This window comes from Bubalus bubalis, chromosome 14 (genome assembly GCF_019923935.1).
Source record: "Bubalus bubalis isolate 160015118507 breed Murrah chromosome 14, NDDB_SH_1, whole genome shotgun sequence".
Classification (NCBI taxonomy): Eukaryota; Metazoa; Chordata; class Mammalia; order Artiodactyla; family Bovidae; genus Bubalus; species Bubalus bubalis.
Window position 1 is genome coordinate 29,077,539 of NC_059170.1, and position 18,989 is coordinate 29,096,527.

An 18,989-nucleotide genomic window follows, 5' to 3' on the forward strand; every position below is an offset into this window, starting at 1 on the left:
TCATGTTTCTGTACAAATTTTTAAATTACTCTAGTTCTGTGAAAAGTAACAGTTGGTATTTTGATCCAATGTCTTCTTTATTGGGGGAAAAGCTGCCCATCTTCCACCCCTCCCAGGGCTCTGGAGGTCTAGGTGCCCTAAACTTTTGGTGCAAGCCCTTGGTCTTAGCTGATCCCTGCAGTATGTGTCCAGAGTGGGTCCAGGAGTGGCGTCTGAGTCATGTCAGGATCAGGGACCCTTGTGCACTGAGATCAGGAGTGAGGGGCTCACAGTCAGGCTCCCATTGCACCTGTGGCCTCTTTCTGAAGTCCTGCCACCCAGGGCTGTGCTCATCCCCAGTGAAGCTCCCTTCTCTTCTGCTCCTTCACGTAAGATCTTACATCTTCTTCAGTGTGATCCTCCAACTATGGGCTCCCAGCAGATAGAGCCCCCACCCAGACCCTCCCTACACCCCTGTGCCAAGCTCTCAGGAGGCAGTTATTGATCAGTGATCACCTGGTGACCACCTCCTTCCCCAACACCTATGTTTCATCCCTAACAACACCTACACCTTGCCTTTGTAACCAGGTGGGAAGAAACTGACCATAATGGAGGAATTTTCACAGCAGCTCTCTACTTATGGATTAAAGGGGCCTCCTTCAGCTCAGACTCTCATGATCATCCCAGAAGGATACACAGGTGGCCCACACACATCTCTCTACCCAGTTGCACTTCACTTTTGAACACTTTTTCTTCTGTATGTTATTTTGAGGAGGCTCATCCTAAATAGGCCTTCCCAAGTGGCACTCAGAGAAGGCAATGGCACCCCACTCCAGTACTCTTGCCTGGAAAATCCCATGGACGGAGGAGCCTGGTAGGCTGCAGTCCATGGGGTTGTAAGGGTCGGACATGACTGAGTGACTTCACTTTCACTTTTCACTTTCATGCATTGGAGAAGGAAATGGCAACCCACTCCAGTGTTCTTGCCTGGAGAATCCCAGGGATGGGGGAGCCTGGTGGACTGCCGGCTATGGGGTCGCACAGAGTTGGACATGACTGAAGCGACTTAGCAGCAGCAACACATTCTAAATAAGTCCCAGGTGGCCCAGTGGCCCAGTGGCCCACGTTGGATCACCAGTGCAGTGATCTGAAGCCTGACATCTGATTCACCACAACCCAGAGGCTGAAGGTGCAGGCACAGCATTCAGATTCCTGAATCCTGCCTCAGTCTGGCTCCGGTTGTGCTCACGTCTGTGGGACACAAAGAAATGAGCCATTTCACTGGGATTAGGCAAAGTCCTAGCAGCTTAGCATGGCATTTAGCTCCACCCTGACACTGGGCACAGAGGTGGGCTCAATACCCATGGGTAGAGACGGTCGCACACAAACCTGGTGAAGCAGACAAATGGGCAGTACCCAGGAGGCTTCGTGTAAGAAAGATGTGGAGAAGGCAGTTTCCTTTTGCCCAAATCATCCAACCTGTCTTTCTGCATTGAGTCTGATTGCAGATACACATGCCAGGATCTGCCTGGAACAAAAGGAACCAGGTGTCTGTGGACCACAGCCACTGGCTGAACACAGCTCAGCTACAGGGGCCACCAGAGAGGACCAAGACACAGACCAGCACCCAGGTGACCCCAGGCAGGAGGAAAAGATTGCATGAGAGGCACAGATGGGCTGAGGCTGTCTTGTGGGCATCCTAGAGGCATTTTGTGTAGCTTCCTAGAGGAGGAGGCTCTCCAGATTGAAGAAGATAGGAATTGGGTGGGGATAGAATGAGCAGAAGGTAGACCTGGTGGAGGAGCAGGGACCCCGAAGTGTCCGGGAAGTGTAGGGAGATTAATGATGAGGGCCACTGTCTGTCAGCACTTTCTGTGTGACAGAGCCCGTGTGAAGTGGCTTTGGGCTGTGCTCCGTTCCACCTCACAGCAAGCCCTGAGGGGAGTCCCACTTGTGGGTCAGAGAGAGGAAAGGAGCACAGTCCCAGCAAAGTCACAGTGTCCCTCCACATCGTGGCTCCAGGACAGCCGGTGGCACTGGGTCACTGTGAAATCCTCTCTGGGCCACGTGTCCCCACTCTGTGGGGACTGGCATCACCAGCAGCGCTCTTCACACGAGGGAGGCCAAGACTCTGAGTCCCCGCTGTTCCGGGGGTGAGGCTGGCCAGAGCAGTTCCGAATGCCCGCTAAGAAGCGCAAGAGTGTGCCCAGGGCACCCCAGGATGAGGCTCCGTCGTTAGTTGCACTGCACGGAGGATACTGCGGCCTGGAGAGGCTCAGCGTCTTGCCTTGCTCACACGGCTGGCAAACCGCAGAGCCAGAAAGGGACCCGGAAGGCCGACCCGGCGTCTACACCCAGGAGGAGACGAAGAGCAAGAGCTCTCCTCGCCTTTGGTATCCGCCCCCGGCACCGCGTGGGCGTGGCCTGATGGAGAAGGGGCGGGGAGAAGCCCTTTGGGGCGGGGATGGGCGGGGCCGGCGGTCTTGATTGGGTGCAGCTCTGACTGCCCAGGCCGGCCGCCCCCATTGGCCCCGCTCCCAGAGGCCCCGCCCCTCCCGACCAGGGTTAACCCTCAGGGCCCAATGCTGGTCACGCTGGAGGCCCCGGGCGGGAAGGCTGTACCCCGACGTCCCTGCCCCGGTGTTCAGGAGCCTCTCTGTGCAGCGCTCAGGCCGAGGGTCAGCTGGAGGCAGTGGAGGGGCAGAGGAGTGGAGCCCCTACTCGAAGGAACTGTAGGTTGCCTGTTCTTTTTCTTCTTTGCTTCTTACTGAGGTGCAGCTTGCATTCCCGCCATCGTAAGCGCAGAGTTCAGCGGGGTTTACCCCGAGCTGTGCAGCCACTGGAACAATCTAATTTAGGGCATTTCCATCCATCTACGCAAACCCACTCCTTCGCCTGATCCGCCTGCTCTGCCGGCGCTGCGCAGCGGGACCGTGCCGCCTGGGGGCGCGGCGACCCAGCGCTCAGCTGCGCCTGCGCCTGCGTCGAGCGAGAGCCCGAGAGCGAGCCCGTCGAGCGCGCGCCCACGCCGCGAGTGCGCCTGCGCGGAGCTCGTGGCCGTGCCCGCTCCCGCCCGGGGCTCGTCGCTGGGCGGCCGGGCCATGGGGGAGGCCGAGGTGGGAGGCGGCGGCGCGGCCGGCGACAAGGGCCCGGGGGAGGCGGCCACCAGCCCGGCCGAAGAGACGGTGGTGTGGAGCCCCGAGGTGGAGGTGTGCCTCTTCCACGCCATGCTGGGCCACAAGCCCGTCGGTGAGCAGAGCGCCGCGCCGGGGCGGCCCACCCGCGTGGGGGCGGGGCGGCCGGCAACGGTCGGGGACGCGCGCTGGGCGCGCGGGGCGGGGCCTCCTGCGCCTGCACCCCGGCCTACCGTGCCCCCACCTGCGCACCCTGCCCCCACCTGCGCATCCCACCCATGCTTCCTCCAGCAGTCCCCTACTCCTGCCCACGCTGCCTCCTTCTATACCCTACCCCCACCCGACTCTGCCCCCTTCCTGTGTCCAGCCACCCATCCCGGCTGACTCCAGCCCTCACGTGCACCCCCACCCCTGTCCCCTCGTTACACCTCCGCTGCAGACCCCTGTCTTTTCCTCTCCCACCTCTTACCCCCGCACCTCCTACCTCCTCCACCCTCCACCTTTGCCTCCCTACACCCTTGCAACTCTGCCCGCGCTCTCTCCGTTGCCCCCTACCTCTCTTCTCTACCCTACCAGCTGGCCTACCCCTCCCCCACAAGCCGACCCCCTTCCTTCTGCAGGTGTGAACCGGCACTTCCACATGATCTGTATCCGAGACAAGTTCAGCCAGAACATCGGTCGGCAGGTCCCATCCAAGGTCATCTGGGACCACCTGAGCACCATGTATGACATGCAGGCACTGGTGAGCTAGACCCCCGCAGACAGAGCTGCTGGCAGGGACCCCCCTCCACACCACCTACCCCGCCTTTGTGTGCCCCCCCACCCACCCAGGTCCTGGCCTCAGGGACCTTGACACCCAGGATGTCCCACAGGTGACCAGTTGTTAAACGAGATAGCTCTGGGTAGTTTTATGAAAACACAAGCCTGGTGACAGTAACTAGCTATTGCACTGAACCTACCTTAGATTTGGGAGGGTAGGCGAGGTTCAGTTAAGATCTTTCCAGGAGATAACTAGGGAGCTGAGGCCTGTGTGGGAGGGGGCTCTTAGGTTGTCAGTCCTGTGGAAAACTCCTGAGGGCTATAGGCAGGGAGGTGACTGGGTCTGAGTCACATTGAGATGAATATGATGGCTTCTTGTGAGAACCAGGCCGACTGGAAGGCCACCCTCAGGGAACCCCCAGATGCTGGGTCTGAAGGAGAACAGGTCAACTCGGTAACCAGGACAGCAGAAAAGACAGGTGGGTGTTCCCTGCAGAGGAACAGGAGGAGTCAGGGCCCTGTGGCAGCAGGTGTCAGGACTCGGGGCTGCACCGGCACCCCACCCTGTGCCCCTCCCTCCTCCCACCCACCTCCCACTGAGACCTGGTGCTTGTCATGAGGCAGAGAGTGAAGCTCAGACCCTCCTGTGTCCTTAACCCTCACCACCACAAGTTCCCTGTTGGCCTTGGGCAAGTCATTTGCATCTCCTTGTCCCAAGGCAGAGAAGGGAGAGAAATGACAGTACTGCTCTGACCCCCAGCCCGCAGTTAGCACCTGGGAACTTGAGGTCAAGCTGTTGAACTGAAGCAGGCCTCCCAAAGGGCTGTGCCCACCAGTTGGGGCCTCACTCCCCCAGAATTCCCATGTTCAGCAGTTTGACAGGACCCCCATGCTTGTCATGTTGGGGTGTCACCTGGCCCCCAGACGCTTCCTGTATCTCCACTCCAGGCTGGGGCCCAGAGCTGGACACAGAGACAAGTATGGCAGGGCCCCTGTCCTGGGGGGCCTTTGGTGCGGTAGACAGGACAGATGGCTCTCAAGTGCAGATGCTGGCTTAGAGGGTGCTGAGGCCGTGACGCCCAGTACGGGGTCCCCGTGATACTCAGCTGTGGGGGCCACCAGGGGGGCTCTCAGTCCAGGACAGGTAGCCCTTCCTTCCTCAGTTTCTTGGACCCCAGCACCACTATAGAGCTGATGCCATGGTCACCTGGGACCTTGTAAATATGGGTCTGTGGATCTCACCCCATGGGATGACCATGGGCCTGGGAGCTCTCAGGGTTTGTGAAGCTCCCAGCTGGCAATTGGCACACTTACTCGCTGACCACCAGGCTTGCAGCTCAGCTCCCAAATTGGGGACTAGAAGCCCTGTCTCCTGAATCCCCTCCCAACCCAGAGACCTTTCCCGCCAGCTCACCTTTCCCTTTGTCTGGTGGTGGTGATTCCGGCTCTCTGTCCCTCTGGGCCTACATGATCTGGGGAACAAGTGGAGCCTGGCGAGCATTCCTGGTGCCGCCTGCATTTTGTTTTGTTTGCCTGGTTTCCACGAGAGAGAACAAAGGCCTCAGGCCCTGCGCCTGCCCACTGTAGCCCCTCAGGACAGCCATCTGTGCTCGTTGGTCACTCCTGAGTTGGCTCTTACATCTCTAGTCACATTTTTTTAAATGTGATATTTAAAATCATATTTTCTTCTTTGCTTCTAAAAAAAAAACCCTTATTTGTCATCAGCACGAGTCTGAGATTCTTCCGTTCCCAAATCCAGAGAGGAACTTCATCCTTCCAGAAGAAATCATTCAAGAAGTCCGAGAAGGTATGACTCGGGCAAGGGCAGATTTGGGAATGGGAAAAGGCGGTGGTGTCAGGGTGAAGGTCACGAGCCTCAGAGAGTGAGGGTCACTGGCTGGGTGGTGCTCACCCTCCAGGATGGGGCAGTCTGGGGGCCTCCAAGACAGGGGCAGACACCTTCCAAGTCGGCAGCAGCCCCTGGCCTTAGCCACCGTGGTCAGGCAGGGCCACGGCGCTCACCATTGTGGGCTCCAGGTCATCATCGGTCATCTCCCCACAGGAAAAGTGATCATAGAGGAGGAAATGAAAGAGGAAATGAAGGAAGATGTGGACCCCCACAACGGGGCTGATGATGGTAAGTGTGGAGCTTGCCCTCCCACCCTGGGCCCCAGGGGCATGGACCCCAGCCTGGCGAGGCTTCCCCATCACTGGCAATGGGGTCATTCGTCTGTCTCAGCAGCTGAGAAGGCAGCTTCTTTCTGGTCGGGGAGAGCCTCCCACACAGGGGAGTCACTCTCGGAGCCAACCTTGGGGGTGGGGGTGCAGGAGGCTGCCCGACTAAAGTAGAATGGGTGGCGGCCTTCTCAGTGCAGGGCGAACCCCGAGAAGCAAAGATGGGCACAGCCATGCAGGCACCTCAGCTAGGGAGGAGCCTTTTGGGGTCGATGTCATGTACATAGGTATAGATTTTTGTAACTGAACAGGAAGATGAAATAAAATTTTGGATATTCTGTTTTCAGCCAAATGATTTTGTCTCCCAGTTTTTTCATCTTCAGGAAGCTTGGGGAAAGCAACAGAAAAGTCCAGCAAAGACAAAGAAAAGAACAACTCGGACTTGGGGTCCAAAGAGGGGCCAGACAAGCGGAAGCGCAGCCGGGTCACCGACAAAGTCCTGACCGCCAACAGCAACCCCTCCAGCCCCAGCGCAGCCAAGCGGCGCCGGACGTAGATACTCGCAGCAGGCGGGTGCTGTGGTCTCGAGGCAGTGGGAGGGTCAAATACCACCGGCCCTACTGCCTGCCCTCGGGTACCAGAGGCTCCTGAGGCGCCACTCAGACCGTCTGGGCTCGGATGGCCCCCAACACCCAGGATGGGTCCCGCTCAGATGCTGAGACCCGGGACGTGAAAGCCCAGGCCGCATCCTCTCTGGACACTCGTGGGTTCCATCGCTATGGCTCAGCTGCACCTGGGGCCAAGCGTTGGCATGGGCCTGAGGACCAGGCTGCGTGGGCAGAGAGCGGACACAGCAAGCAATAAATCATGGACTGCCTCTCTGCTCTGAGGGGCCCGGGTCTTCCCGTTTCTCCGTCTATCCACCGGTCAAAGGCTCGCTCTCAACTGACTGCAGCCTCAGGGGGAGTGTCAGGCCACAGGCGCCGGCCCTTCCACCACCAGGGAGACTGAGAACTGGGTACTTTGCCTCATTTATCTGTACTGTAATGATGTATATAATTTGGTTGGTATTTCACTATTTAATTTTTAAGAAGCCTATTTTACTAGGGTTTTATACGAAAAAAGTACTGCAGAAGTTGAACCTGTGTTGTATTTTTTGCTGAGATGTTTTGTTTTAAGGTAACAGACTACTGAGATACTTTTCACTCAGTTTTTATATGCCAGATACAGAGAATTTGTAGCGGTTATTTTTGTATTCTCGAGTCACTCCACTCGCAAACAGACCAAATGAATGAGCAGAGGGAGGCAGGCCGAGGGCTGATGCGGCCTGGGCACCAGGCTGACCGAGACATACTTGCTTTTGACTGAGGGACATTAAAGCACAAAAAAGCAACTGGAGTTGTGTGATTTTGATACCACAGTTAACTTTTCTTATAGTAGGAGGTTGTCTTTTTCCAAGATTTATAACCGAAGCTAGGCTTTGATGTACTTGGATCACTTGATACAATGAATATACAAACTAGTAACAGGTCTAGAGTGGCTACTTTGTTGCATGTGAGCATCCCTTCAAATAAAAAACCTCAAGAGAGGCACCCAGTCGGAGTGGTGCCTGATGGGAGTAGTGCTTGCTTCCCCACAGCATGAGAACTGGGGCGGAGCTCAGGCCTCCCAAGTGAGAGAGGAGGCGCTCACCCTCATCCTGACAAACCGGGAGGACACTGGTGCCACCCATCCCCCCAACATCAGCCACAGGCGATTGGAAATCCCTGAGCCCGTGGGGCTCCATGGGCTGAGAGGTGGCCCGGTGGGAGTCGGAGGCCGGCACCTGCTGCCCCAGTAGGGCCCGCAGTGCCTGGCACGGAATGTCTCATGTCAGGTCTACCTGAGCAGCCCTGGCCTTCTGTCCTGACTGCCCCGTGCAGGAAGCTGAGGCAGAAGCTTACACCCCACAGTCAGACCTGGTGCCTAAGGGCCCCATGGGGTGAGATTCCAGGAGAAGATCACACTTTCAGAGGGGCCTCCTACCACAGGGAGGGGCATCTAGATGGCACCCTGGTACAGTCAAGTGTGACTGGCACTTGTAAAGCAGAAGCTGGGCTCCATGTGAGAACAAGCGTGTGGCAGCAGGCAGTATGGGAGGCTGTGCTCTGAGTGCTGCAGCCTGGGGCTACAGCACTGTGTCCTCCAGTGCATGCTTATCTGTTTTCGGGTAGAGGTGGGAGGGCCTGCCTACCAACCCAAGTGCTCTCAGAGCGCCCCAGCACCCATCAGTGCCTCATCAGAGGGCCCCATCCCTCCAGAAGTCACAGCCAGGGTCTAGTCATAGCTGCAAGTCAGCTAAGAAGGCCAGGCCTGTGGCCACAGTCTGCAATAGGCCAGCCCTGCACAATGCCTGATGACACCCCACTCCAGTACTCTTGCCTGGAAAATCCCATGGACGGAGGAGCCTGGTAGGCTGCAGTCCATGGGGTCACTAAGAGTCGGACACGACTGAGCGACTTCACTTTCTCTTTTCACTTTCATGCATTGGAGAAGGAAATGGCAACCCACTCCAGTGTTCTTGCCTGGAGAATCCCAGGGACGGGGGAGCCTGGTGGGCTGCCGTCTATGGGGTCGCACAGAGTCGGACACGACTGAAGTGACTTAGCATAGCATAGCACAATGCCTGGCCGTCTGCCTCTGTTGCCTCCTCCCTGGGACACCTACCCTGGCCATCAGTGGCAGAAGATTTGCAGAAATGCCCAGAACTCAATACCTTTGGGGGAGTAACCACTGTCCTTGAAGGTTGTCCAGGCGAGATGGTACCCAGAGAGGTAACGGAAGTTGGTAAGCCTGCAAGGAGTTGGCACCAGCATGAAGGGTCTTCGGCTGTGCCCATGGCCAAGACTGGCAGGTTCTGTCCAGCTCTGAGCTGTCCCCAGATGCACAGCTCAAGGACTGTCACATCCTTGGGCATACCAACCTGAGGCCTGGCAGCCTGCAGGATTGGGCAGGGCCTCAGTCTCTGTTGACCAGCCCTGAGGGTGACCCCGGGTCATTCCTGTCTCCGGGTGTCTGGGTCTTTACCTGGTGCCTCCAAGTGAGTGACGGCAGCACCCGTGCTGTCTTACAACCACTACCTTCAGCAGAGGGGACGGGAGGGCAGGCCCACGAGGACACTGCACTATGGGACTCTCAGACAACTTGGGGATATCCTCCTAGGAGCACACTTGTGGGGGACATCTGCTACAAACAAGCTCCAGGGGGGCCACCCTTCAGGGGGCCATCCTCCCTGAGGTCATCCTTGGGGGGATCATGGTGGAGAGAGGTGCCCTGCAGGGGAGGGTGTTCGGAGGGGAAGGGACGTTCTGGGGGTGCTCTGGGGGACCTCCTCAGGGGGCAGGCTTCCTGTCTACATTCTTCTGAGGAGAACACGGGGGCAGGGCAGTGGTTCTGGACATCTTGCGGGTAGGCGTCCTCCAGGGTGGAGGAGGCCATTCTCCAGGGGAAAAGGGACCTGGGAGGGTCCTGAGAGGGTACCCTGGGGAGCACCCCCCAAGGGTTCTCTCCAGGGAGAAATCCCTACCTAGGTGGGCATGGAAGGGGACAACCTCGGGGGAGAAGGGAGCGTCCTCCGGAGGGGCTTTCTCGGGGGGAAGGATATTCTCGGTGTGGAAGGACAGGCCTCCTCCAGAGGGACATCCTTGGAGGGTACATCCTGGGGACGGTCCTCCTCCGGGCTGGGCGGACCGAGACGGCAGACCCGGGCCCGCCTCCGACCCGCCCCCCGGCCCGCCCCCGGCCCGCCCCCGCGTTTCCTCCCTGTTTCACATTCGCTTCCGCTGGAGCGGGTTCCACCGCCACCGGAGCATGGAGGACTCGGACTGCGACTCGACCTGGGACGAGGATGAGGAGGAGAACGGCGAGGGCCCGCGGGCGGAAGCCGGCGAGGATGGCGAGACCGGCGCTCTGGGGAACGCGGAAGCCGAGGAGGACGCGCGGCCCAGCGCGCTCCAGGTGCCGCCCCCGCGCCCTGGGAACCCGGCGCCCCTGGGGAGGCCGCGGAGGCAAAGGGGGCAAAGCCCGGTTGCTGGCAAGCCGTTCCCTGCCCCGCCACGGGGCCAGGTGTGCAGGCACCTCCCAGAGACCCGGCTTGGGGCTCGGCTCCCCATCTCCAGCGGTGGCCCCCTTCCCTCCCTGTCCTCCTGCTACTCGCTTCCTGGTCCCCAGGACACACTGAGGTCCGCTCCGACCCGCTCCCCCGCGCGCTCCCCCACCAGGGCACCTTGCAGGGAATCCGGGGCCACCCTCAGACCCTTGTCCCCAGGGCCAGATCGGCGCGGTGACACTTCCTCCAGAGGATGGCCCCAGCACATCCTTGACTCCCCTGTCACATCCCAGCCTCAGGCCCTTGGCTCTGTCCTCTAGACAGACCCAGCCCTCAGCTCTGGCCTCCTTCACCCCCTCCCTCCTGGAGCTGCTGCCTCCACCCCGGCTCCCCTGCCCAAGACTCCACCCTTCCCCAGGCCCCAGAGCCCCCAGCCTGCCCCACCCCGTTGACCCTCACTAGGTGCAGCACCTACCCGCTCTGACCGGGGCTGACCTCATGTCGTCTGGAGGTGGCCTTGGAGGCTATATGTGTGTGGCTTGCCTGAGCCAGGGCAGCTGGTGTGCCCACCAGCTCCTCGTTGTCACCACTGGTTACTTGTCATAACCATGGTTATTCAACATTACTGGCAGTTACTTGCTGGTGCTTACCAGGTGTCACAATCCCCGAGTGGGTACGCCATTGCTCCAGCTGGGGTTCCAGGTGAGGGAGAGGGCTCCAAGGGATAGTTGTCACGATGTGTCCCCCTCCTTCTGGGATGAGGGTATCTTGGCACCGTATCTGGGGAAGCTTGGGTTCCAGCCTTAGTGGTCTCAGTGATGGATTGTCGTGCTGCAGATGAGCATTCTGGTGTTCAAATTTCTCTCCGGGTCTTGGAGTGGTCGGTCAGCAAGAGGAACCCCAAGGGGCTCCTGGGCCTGCCGAGAAGGCCGGTGACCTCGGCACATTTCCAATGTTTCAGGGGTGCACGAGTTCCTAGGGTAGGTAGGCTGGGCAGTGGTCAGGGGCACAGGTCACAGGGCAGGAATCCACCTCTTCCCCCAGGCGGATGCCCACTGGACGTGGTGCAGCTTAGGTGGAGGACACCATCCTCACTATAGCTCCATGGGCCACACTCCTAAAGCAGTGCTTCGGCACGTGGACCTTCCTGTGAGATGCCCATGGTCCTCTGACCTCTTCCCTGCCCCTCTGCTATGGCTTCTCTCCTTCTACAAAGTCCCAGTCTCCTCTCCTTCCCCCATGGTCCTTCCTGGCTGCCACACACTGGGTCCCGGTGTGGCTTTTTGGTGCTTCCTCCTGGACGCTGTCATTTGTGCACCCATGGCGCTGGCCCTGCTCTGAGCTGTGCACCTGGCCAGCATTGGTCAGGACCCGCCCTCTGGACCGACCCAGGGAGGCTGAGAAATGGATGCTGATGAGGGGCGGGGCAGCTTCTGCTGAGTTTCATTTCCACCCACTGTCCATTGACCTAACCAGCATCTGGCTAAGAAACCCTCTTCAGAAGCATCTGGGGCTCTAGGTGGCAAGGCCACTGGCCTTGGGTATACAGCCCTTTGCTGCTGCTGCTAAGTCGCTTCAGTCGTGTCTAACTCTATGCAACCCCATAGACGGCATCCCACCAGGATCCCCCATCCCTGGGATTCTCCAGGCAAGAACACTGGAGTGGGTTGCCATTTCCTTCTCCAATACAGCCCCTTAGGTGTTAGCTTAGAGCGCAGGTCAAGGAGGAAGTGTTGGGGGAGGTGGGGTTCCCAGAGGAGGTCCTGGACTGTGATGCCAGCAAACAAGGGAGGAGAAAGTAATGCTGGAGTCGGGGGGCACCCCAAGAATGCACATTGGCCTGGAGTCCTGAGGGCTCACTCCAGCTACTCTGGCCCCTCTGATATTGCTGGCAGCTAGGCCCAGTCCTTGCTGTCCTTACCAGGGTGGGTCCTCCCTTGGGTGGGTCCTGCTGGCTGGCTGCCTTGAGGAATGAGGAGGGTCTCCCCACTGGGATCTGATCCTTTCTCTCTCTCCAGCTCAAGGTGACAGGGTCCCGAAACTGGCGAGCTGCACGGGACACACACCGGTACCGGCACCACTACCCGGTAGGTATCTGTGCACAGCCCCACCCCAAACACCCACCCCTGCAGCCCACCAGGACTGAATCCTTCCTGTAATCATGGGGTGACAGCACCACGCCCCAACTCCCACCACAGCACCCTCACCTTTCACACCGTGACAGTGCCAGCCGCCAGCTCATCCACAGGAGGCCCCACCAGCCCATCTCATGGCTTCTGTTGTCCTCAGCCCCTGCCCTCTGCACCCAAGAGTCTCAGGGAACCCTTGGGCTGTCTCTGGGGTGCAGATGAAGGGGACTCCCAGCCCTGGCCCACATTGTTGAGGAGGGGATGGTTGTCACTGGTGGTCAGAGGTGGCTGCTGTCTCCCAAGTGTGAAGGCTGGTCCTCCCCTGTGGCGTGGGGGACCCAGGTTTGGCACTTGGGGTCTTCACCAGCCCTCAGGATATCTGGAGGTTCACGGGCCAAGAGCCAACACCTCCTCCCTCCCACCCAGCCCAGGAATGCTTCAGTATGAGGGGTCCTTGGAGTCAGCCTGTTTGGATGACACCTTGTCACCTTTCTCTGGCTCTGTAGGATCTGGTAGAAGGAGATGACAATGGCGACATGCTCAACCTGAGTTTCTACAAAAATGAGATTCGGTTCCTGCCTAATGGTGTGTACCTGCCCAGCTGCCGGCAGCTCCATTCTGGGGGTATTCCTCTCTCCTCTGCCTGTCTGGTCTGCTGGGACATGGTTTGGACCTGTGGCTTTCAGATATACCCCCACAGCAACCCCCTCCCCCTCCGCCCAAGCTACTGAGGGACTCCCAGGGCCCCAACCCTTGGCCAGGACACAGTGGCCACCATGCTCCAAAGGGCCAGGCGATGAATGCTGGTGGCTTTGCAGGCACACAATCTCTGTCATGACTACTCGACTGCCTCCATAGTGAGGAAGCTGCATACATAAACTAACAGGAAGGAATGGTTTTTACCTTTTTAAACAGTTGGGGAAGTTTTATGGTACAATAACATTTATGACATGTGAAAATCATATGAGATTCAAATTTCAGTGTCCATGGTGAGGTTTTATCAGAACCCATCCACATACGTGTTGTCCATGGCTCCTTTGCTGCACGTGCCAGGGGCCGCACAGCCTCAAATATTCCCCTCCAGGCCCTTTGCAGAAAGTGGGGGGTGCCCTGTGGAGACCAGGCTGCAGCGTAGGGCTTGGTTGCAGGCCCTGTGTGAAGGCAGAACTCCAGCTAGCAGCCTGTGGTTTGTGGGGTGCAGCAAGGCCCCCCTTCTGCAAAGACAGGTTTAGATCTGGGACCACTCTCTCTTACCCGATGGGGCCTCCCAGGTTCTCCCACCCAGAGTGCCAGCATGGCCTGCCCACTCTGGTCTGCCCTCTATCAGCCATAAGGGTTCACCTTCCAGATTGCACAGTGGTGGTCAGCCTAAATTGGGTTAACATCACAGGAGGTGTGCACAACCTGAACCCCAAGGTCCTCATGAAAGGGGCGAGGGGAGGGGCTTTCGGCAGTCCCCCTGACTTGTCTCTGTGGGCCTCCCAGGCTGTTTCATTGAGGACATTCTTCAGAACTGGAAGGAAGACTATGAACTCCTGGAGGATAATCACTCCTACATCCAGTGGTGAGTGGGCGGGGCTTCTGAGGAGGGGCTTGAGGCTCCGCCCGTACTGGATCCTGGCTCCGCCTCTTCCAGGCACTGGGCTTACTGAGCAGGCGCACTGCCCTCTGTGCCCCGTGCCTTGTTCTGCAGGCAGGGGCCAGCTAAGGGGAGACCGGGTCTGGGTGCTCCAGCTGGAAACAGCCTCAGCTGCTGGGGGTTGACGCTGGCTTTGGGGGATAGCAAGAGCAGTCGACTAGCTGGCTCGCTGGAGGCCCCATGAGGCTGTCCTGAATCTGTCCGCAGTGCCCCTCTGCCGCAAGGGCGGATTCTAATGGTGTCTTAAGGTACTCCCCGGACGCTGGCCTGCAAATGCAGTGTCCTTTAAGGACGGCTTGCAGGCGACCGACCCAGCGCACAGGATATCCCTGAGAATAATTCCGCAGCATTAATGGTGGGCGGCAAAGAAGAACTTGAGAATGAAAGGGAATGGTAGAGAGGCGGGTCGCTGTCTGGCAGGTGCCCTCCTGCTGCGTGGGCAGGCTGGACTCTGGGTGGGCTGGGACTCCTGTGGGTGGGCTGTCCTTGGTTCTTATCCTGGGCACTCCCCCTAGAGCTCTCCCATCCTCACCCTTTGACTTTATTGACTGGGGAGAGATCACAGCACATGTGGCACGCGAGGTCCAGCCAGCCCTGCCAGAGTTGAGCCAAGAGCCCCAGGGGCCGCGTGTGCCGCTTACCAAGCCTGTGCCATCCCTTCCCTCACAGGCTGTTTCCACTGCGGGAGCCAGGGGTGAACTGGCACGCCAAGCCCCTCACGCTCCGGGAGATCGAGGTGAGCTCTGGAGGTCAAGGTACAGGTCACGGCTAGCCACAGGTGTTCAGGGGAACAGGAGCTGAAGGACTCCCCTACCCACAGTTTTATTATCTTCCCTCATAAGTGGTCCTTGCCTCTGGCCCTCAGTGCTCCTTGCAGGCTTCCAGAGAAATCTGACTGAGAGGGTTGCTCATGTCCAGGGGTCTCGGGAAGGGGCCAGAAGCAGAGTCAGAGTGACCAGGCTTTGCCTTGGTCAGCCCTGGTTTGGGCTGGATCGATGATGCCTGGCGAGTGGGGAGGGGGCTCCAGGAGCCGGGGAGGCCGAGCAGGTGTGCCCAGGAGACAGGATGGGTGCTTGCAGTCCCGTGTCCAGCCCTAGGGTCCCTGAGGTCTTCCCGCAGGTCAGGGAGTTCCTCTCAAGGCTACAGCACATGCCTCAGGCTGGGGAGATCTGGTGCCCGTTCAAAGTCAAGTGAGCAGCCCCAGGCTCCTGCGCCCTAGCCCTTCACCCTGACGGTCTGAGCCAAGGCCCCAGATGAATTTGGGCCTGAGGAAGGTGTCCAGCTCTTGGCTGTGTTGCACTGACACTGAGCTCTCTGCCACCCTTGGGGGCTTTTCCAGGCATTTAAGAAGTCTGCGGAGGTCAGGAAGCGGCTGGTGCAGGCCTACGAGCTCATGCTGGGCTTCTTCGGGATCCAGCTCCAGGACCGAGATACCGGCCAGGTGTGCCGAGCACACAACTACCAGAAGCGCTTCCAGAACCTCAACTGGTGAGCAGGCCAGGAGCTTGGGGGTCTGCACAGCTGGTCTCTGATTGCAAGGAACATCTCTGGGGAGGGGGCCTGCAAGGCAGAGCCTGAGACTCCCAGCATCCTCTGAGCTTGTGGAGGTGGGGCAAGGGCAGGGTGGGGGCAAGACAGAGGGGGGTGAGGATGGGACCAGGTTTGGCAGGACGGGAGAGGGAGCAGGAGGAGTAGGGGTGAGTGCCACCTGATTCAGCTGTGGGTTTCTTGCTATGGCCTGCCACCCATGTAGGCATGGGTTGGGTTGCCAAGGGGCTCCATCACTTTCACTACATCACTGAGCATCCCACCTGGGGGGTGTGGCAGACATGCTCCCCTCTCCCCCCTGGGATGCACTGGGTGGAGGGGCGGCAGCTCAGGGCACATGGGCAACAGACCCCTGCCTCTAGAGGGTCCCCATCTGGTTCTTCTCCAGCTGTGCTGGGGGTGGGTCTTCCATGGGACCAAGGGGACAGTCACCCTTCTAGGGAACGCATCACAGTTCTTTACCTGCACGATCCAGGCACATGGGCCATCTTCTCAGGGACCTGAGGACAGGGTAGGAATGGGGACTGACCTGTGGGCTGGAGTATCTCTGCTGGTGGACACCAGCCTCTTAGGGGAGTGTGAGGGGGGCTGGAGAAGGGCAGTCTTTGGCTGACACCGCCCACCCACGTGCAGCCCCACCAGCGCCTCCTGTCCCCACCAGGCACAGCCACAACAACCTCCGCATCACCCGCATCCTCAAGTCTCTGGGGGAGCTGGGGCTGGCGCACTACCAGGCACCCCTGGCCCGCTTCTTCCTGGAGGAGACGCTGGTGTGGAGGCAGCTGCCAGGCTTGCGGCACAGCGCCCTGGACTACTTTGTGTTCACCGTGCGCTGCCGGCACCAACGCCGCGAGCTGCTGCACTTCGCCTGGGAGCACTTCCGGCCCCGCTACAGGTTCGTCTGGGGGCCCCAGGACAAACTGCAGAAGTTCAAGCCATGCTCACCACCCTGCTCACCCCAGCTGGCCTGCCCCAGACAGGCGAAGGAGGAGGAGAGCCCTGGGGAACCCCCCCTTGAAGCTGGCACCCAGAGGCACACATGTGGGCTGGGGAAGGACGAGGAGGCAGGCCCACTGGCCGAGGGTCCCCAGCTACCTGGCACAGAGTCCCAGGAGGTCAGAGCCCTGGAAAGGGACCAGGGAGATGAGACCAGCGAGGAGCAGGGACCAGAGTCACCAAACCCCAAGGAGAGCAAGAAGAGGAAGCTGGAGGCGAATCTGCGGGGGCGGGCCCTGGGGGAGCCAGGCACCAGCACCTCTGAGGTGGAGAAGATCGCCCTGAACCTGGAAGGCTGCGCCCTCAGCCAGGGCAGCCTCAGGGTAGAGACCCAGGAAGTGGTCAGCCAGGCCCCAGAGGAGGCCAAGCAGCCCTGCCCCCAGCCCCCGGGGGCCAAGGTGGCCGATGAGGTAAGGAAGCGAAGGAAGATGGACCAAGGTGCCAGTGATCACCCAGAGGCAGCAGCAGATGGTGGCACCCTGACACTGGCCACCACTAAGCCTCCTGCCCCATCTGAGTGCTCAGAGGCTGAAGAGGGTGCAAATGGGATCAAAGAGGAAGCAGAAGGCCAGGCAGGGCTGGGGCAGAGTGCCCCTGGCAGCCCAGGCACTGCAGCACCGGAGGTGGAGGAGAGAGCAGAGCCCGCGGAGGCGGGGCCTTGTGTCCATCCCGGAGAGCCTTAGGGAAGCGGACACCCGTGGGCCTCCTGGCCCTGCCCTGCCACAGGCCTGGGAGCCACGTTGTCAGCTGTTGTCAGTGTCCAGCTCTGTTGGCCTGTCCCTGGTGGTCACTGCAGCTGCAAGGAGGCCAGGCCCAGTCCTCGGGGAGGCTGAGGCTTCAGCCTTCTTGCTTCCACCTCACTTCCCACCTCCTCCCTCCTGTGTGCTGTCACCGCCCTCCCCCCCACCAACCTTTGTAACTTGGCCCTTCAGGGTCTGGAGGGGTGGGAGGGGGTGCTCATTTTCTTACTCTGACACAGAGGCCTTTTCTGAATAAACTCATTTGACTTTGAGTGTTTCGGTATGGACGGCAGCCCGTGGATGGCCAGGGCAGGGGAGGGGCTGGTCTCATGAGTACCTCTGGCTGGACTTCTGGGTGCACATGGCCCAGCCGTGTCACCACTTTGCTGCGGAAGTGCCTGGGGCACGACCCTGGTGCAGCCCTCCTGAGCATGTGTGCCCCCCAGTGTACACCCCCCAAAATGCCTGACCCCATGGCCACCCAGAGCCTCTGGGGCTGGGCATTGGGCCCCTAGGCTGCCTTTTGTCAGCGATTCAAGGGTGTGGAGCAGTGTTGGGTGTGCCCTGATCTGGGGTTCTGTGATGCGCCTCGGAGCACAAGCTCTGTGGTGGTTCTATGGCTTTGTCCCCTCTGTCCCCACCCTGGCAGCCACAGCCGCCCCTCAGCCCATGGGTCCTCCACACAGGGACCCTGGGCCCTCCAACCTGGCATGGGAACAGAGTGCCACCCTCCTTCAGCAACCCCCAACCCACAGGGCATGCTGCCATCAGCCTGGCTTTGTCCCCTGGTCAGGACTGACCTCTCCCCTCCTGACACGTGGAAGTGATGGAGGTCACACCTGGGGGTGGGGGGCAGGGGGAGGGAGCCTAGTTCATTCTGCGGGTTAGGAGCTGGGACCTGCGTCCCGCTAACATGCTCCCCTGACAGCTCCTGTCCTGTGTGTGGGGGCGGGGGGAGATGGACAAACTTAAAGTCACTTTTTGGGGCTAGTGTGGGCCATACAGTGACCCCAGGGGTCAGGGTCCTTATCCAGACCATTATCAGGCTCAGGTTCAGATGGAAAAGCTTGGAGCCTGGAAGGAGAAGACCCCGTTGGAGCAACCCTGGGGGAGGGGAGTATCTGTGCCCAGCAGTGGGACCTGGCGATAGGCTGGCAGGCCGCTCAGACCCACCTGACCTGCAAGCTTCAGGAAGAGTGATGGCCCAAGACAGGTGGGCAGTAACCCTGGACACTGGCCAGTAGATGTGAAGCTGGCCCCCTGGCCTCTCCCCAGGCCACTGTGGCTATTGGGGCTTCAAGACAGGGGCTGCTCTCCAAGGGAGGGTGTTTCCTGGCAGCAGGTGGGAGGGTCTGCATAGGGCTAGGATGGGGGAATGGGATTCCAGGCACCTGGTCTCTCCTTGACTTCACAGCAAGGCTTCCCCAAGTCTGGTCCAGCAGGAGTGCTCTGGTGCCCCTGCTGTGTCAGGCATGGAAGTACAGGAGGAAGGGGGGTCGGGTGAGAGGCCGTGTCAGTAGGGGTGGGATGGAGCTGCTTGACCTGCCCCCAGTCCCACAGCCTCACCCTGCGTCTGTGAGGATGTCCTAGGATGACTCTTGAAGGCAGGAATTTTGGAGATTCTCTTGTCCCTTCCTGATATAATTATGCCTTCTTTTAGAGACAAAAAGAGAAGGGGGAGGCAGAGGATGAGATGGTTAGATAGCATCACCAACTCAATGGACATGAATTTGAGCAAACTTCAGGAGATAGTGGAGGACAGAGGAGCCTGGTCGGCTACAGTCCATGGGGTCACAAAGGGTC

General features: G+C 59.5%; 2 protein-coding genes across 2 annotated transcripts; both read left to right on the forward strand.

Annotated features, from left to right (window-relative positions):
• The first annotated feature begins 2,732 nt into the window (after positions 1 to 2,732).
• LOC123464892 (MRG domain binding protein) lies at positions 2,733 to 7,440 on the forward strand. The gene is made up of 5 exons (XM_045162675.1): positions 2,733 to 3,228; positions 3,734 to 3,855; positions 5,598 to 5,679; positions 5,935 to 6,009; positions 6,416 to 7,440. The coding sequence occupies exons 1-5, from the start codon at positions 3,081 to 3,083 to the stop codon at positions 6,601 to 6,603; spliced, it is 615 nt and encodes a 204-aa protein (XP_045018610.1). The 5' UTR covers positions 2,733 to 3,080; the 3' UTR covers positions 6,604 to 7,440.
• A 2,396-nt stretch (positions 7,441 to 9,836) lies between these two features.
• On the forward strand, positions 9,837 to 17,458 carry OGFR (opioid growth factor receptor). Its single transcript, XM_045162679.1, has 7 exons — positions 9,837 to 10,043; positions 12,153 to 12,221; positions 12,770 to 12,848; positions 13,749 to 13,827; positions 14,572 to 14,638; positions 15,242 to 15,390; positions 16,112 to 17,458. Exons 1-7 carry the CDS (start codon positions 9,897 to 9,899, stop codon positions 17,127 to 17,129), a joined length of 1,608 nt encoding a protein of 535 aa, XP_045018614.1. The 5' UTR covers positions 9,837 to 9,896; the 3' UTR covers positions 17,130 to 17,458.
• The last annotated feature ends 1,531 nt before the right edge of the window (positions 17,459 to 18,989 follow it).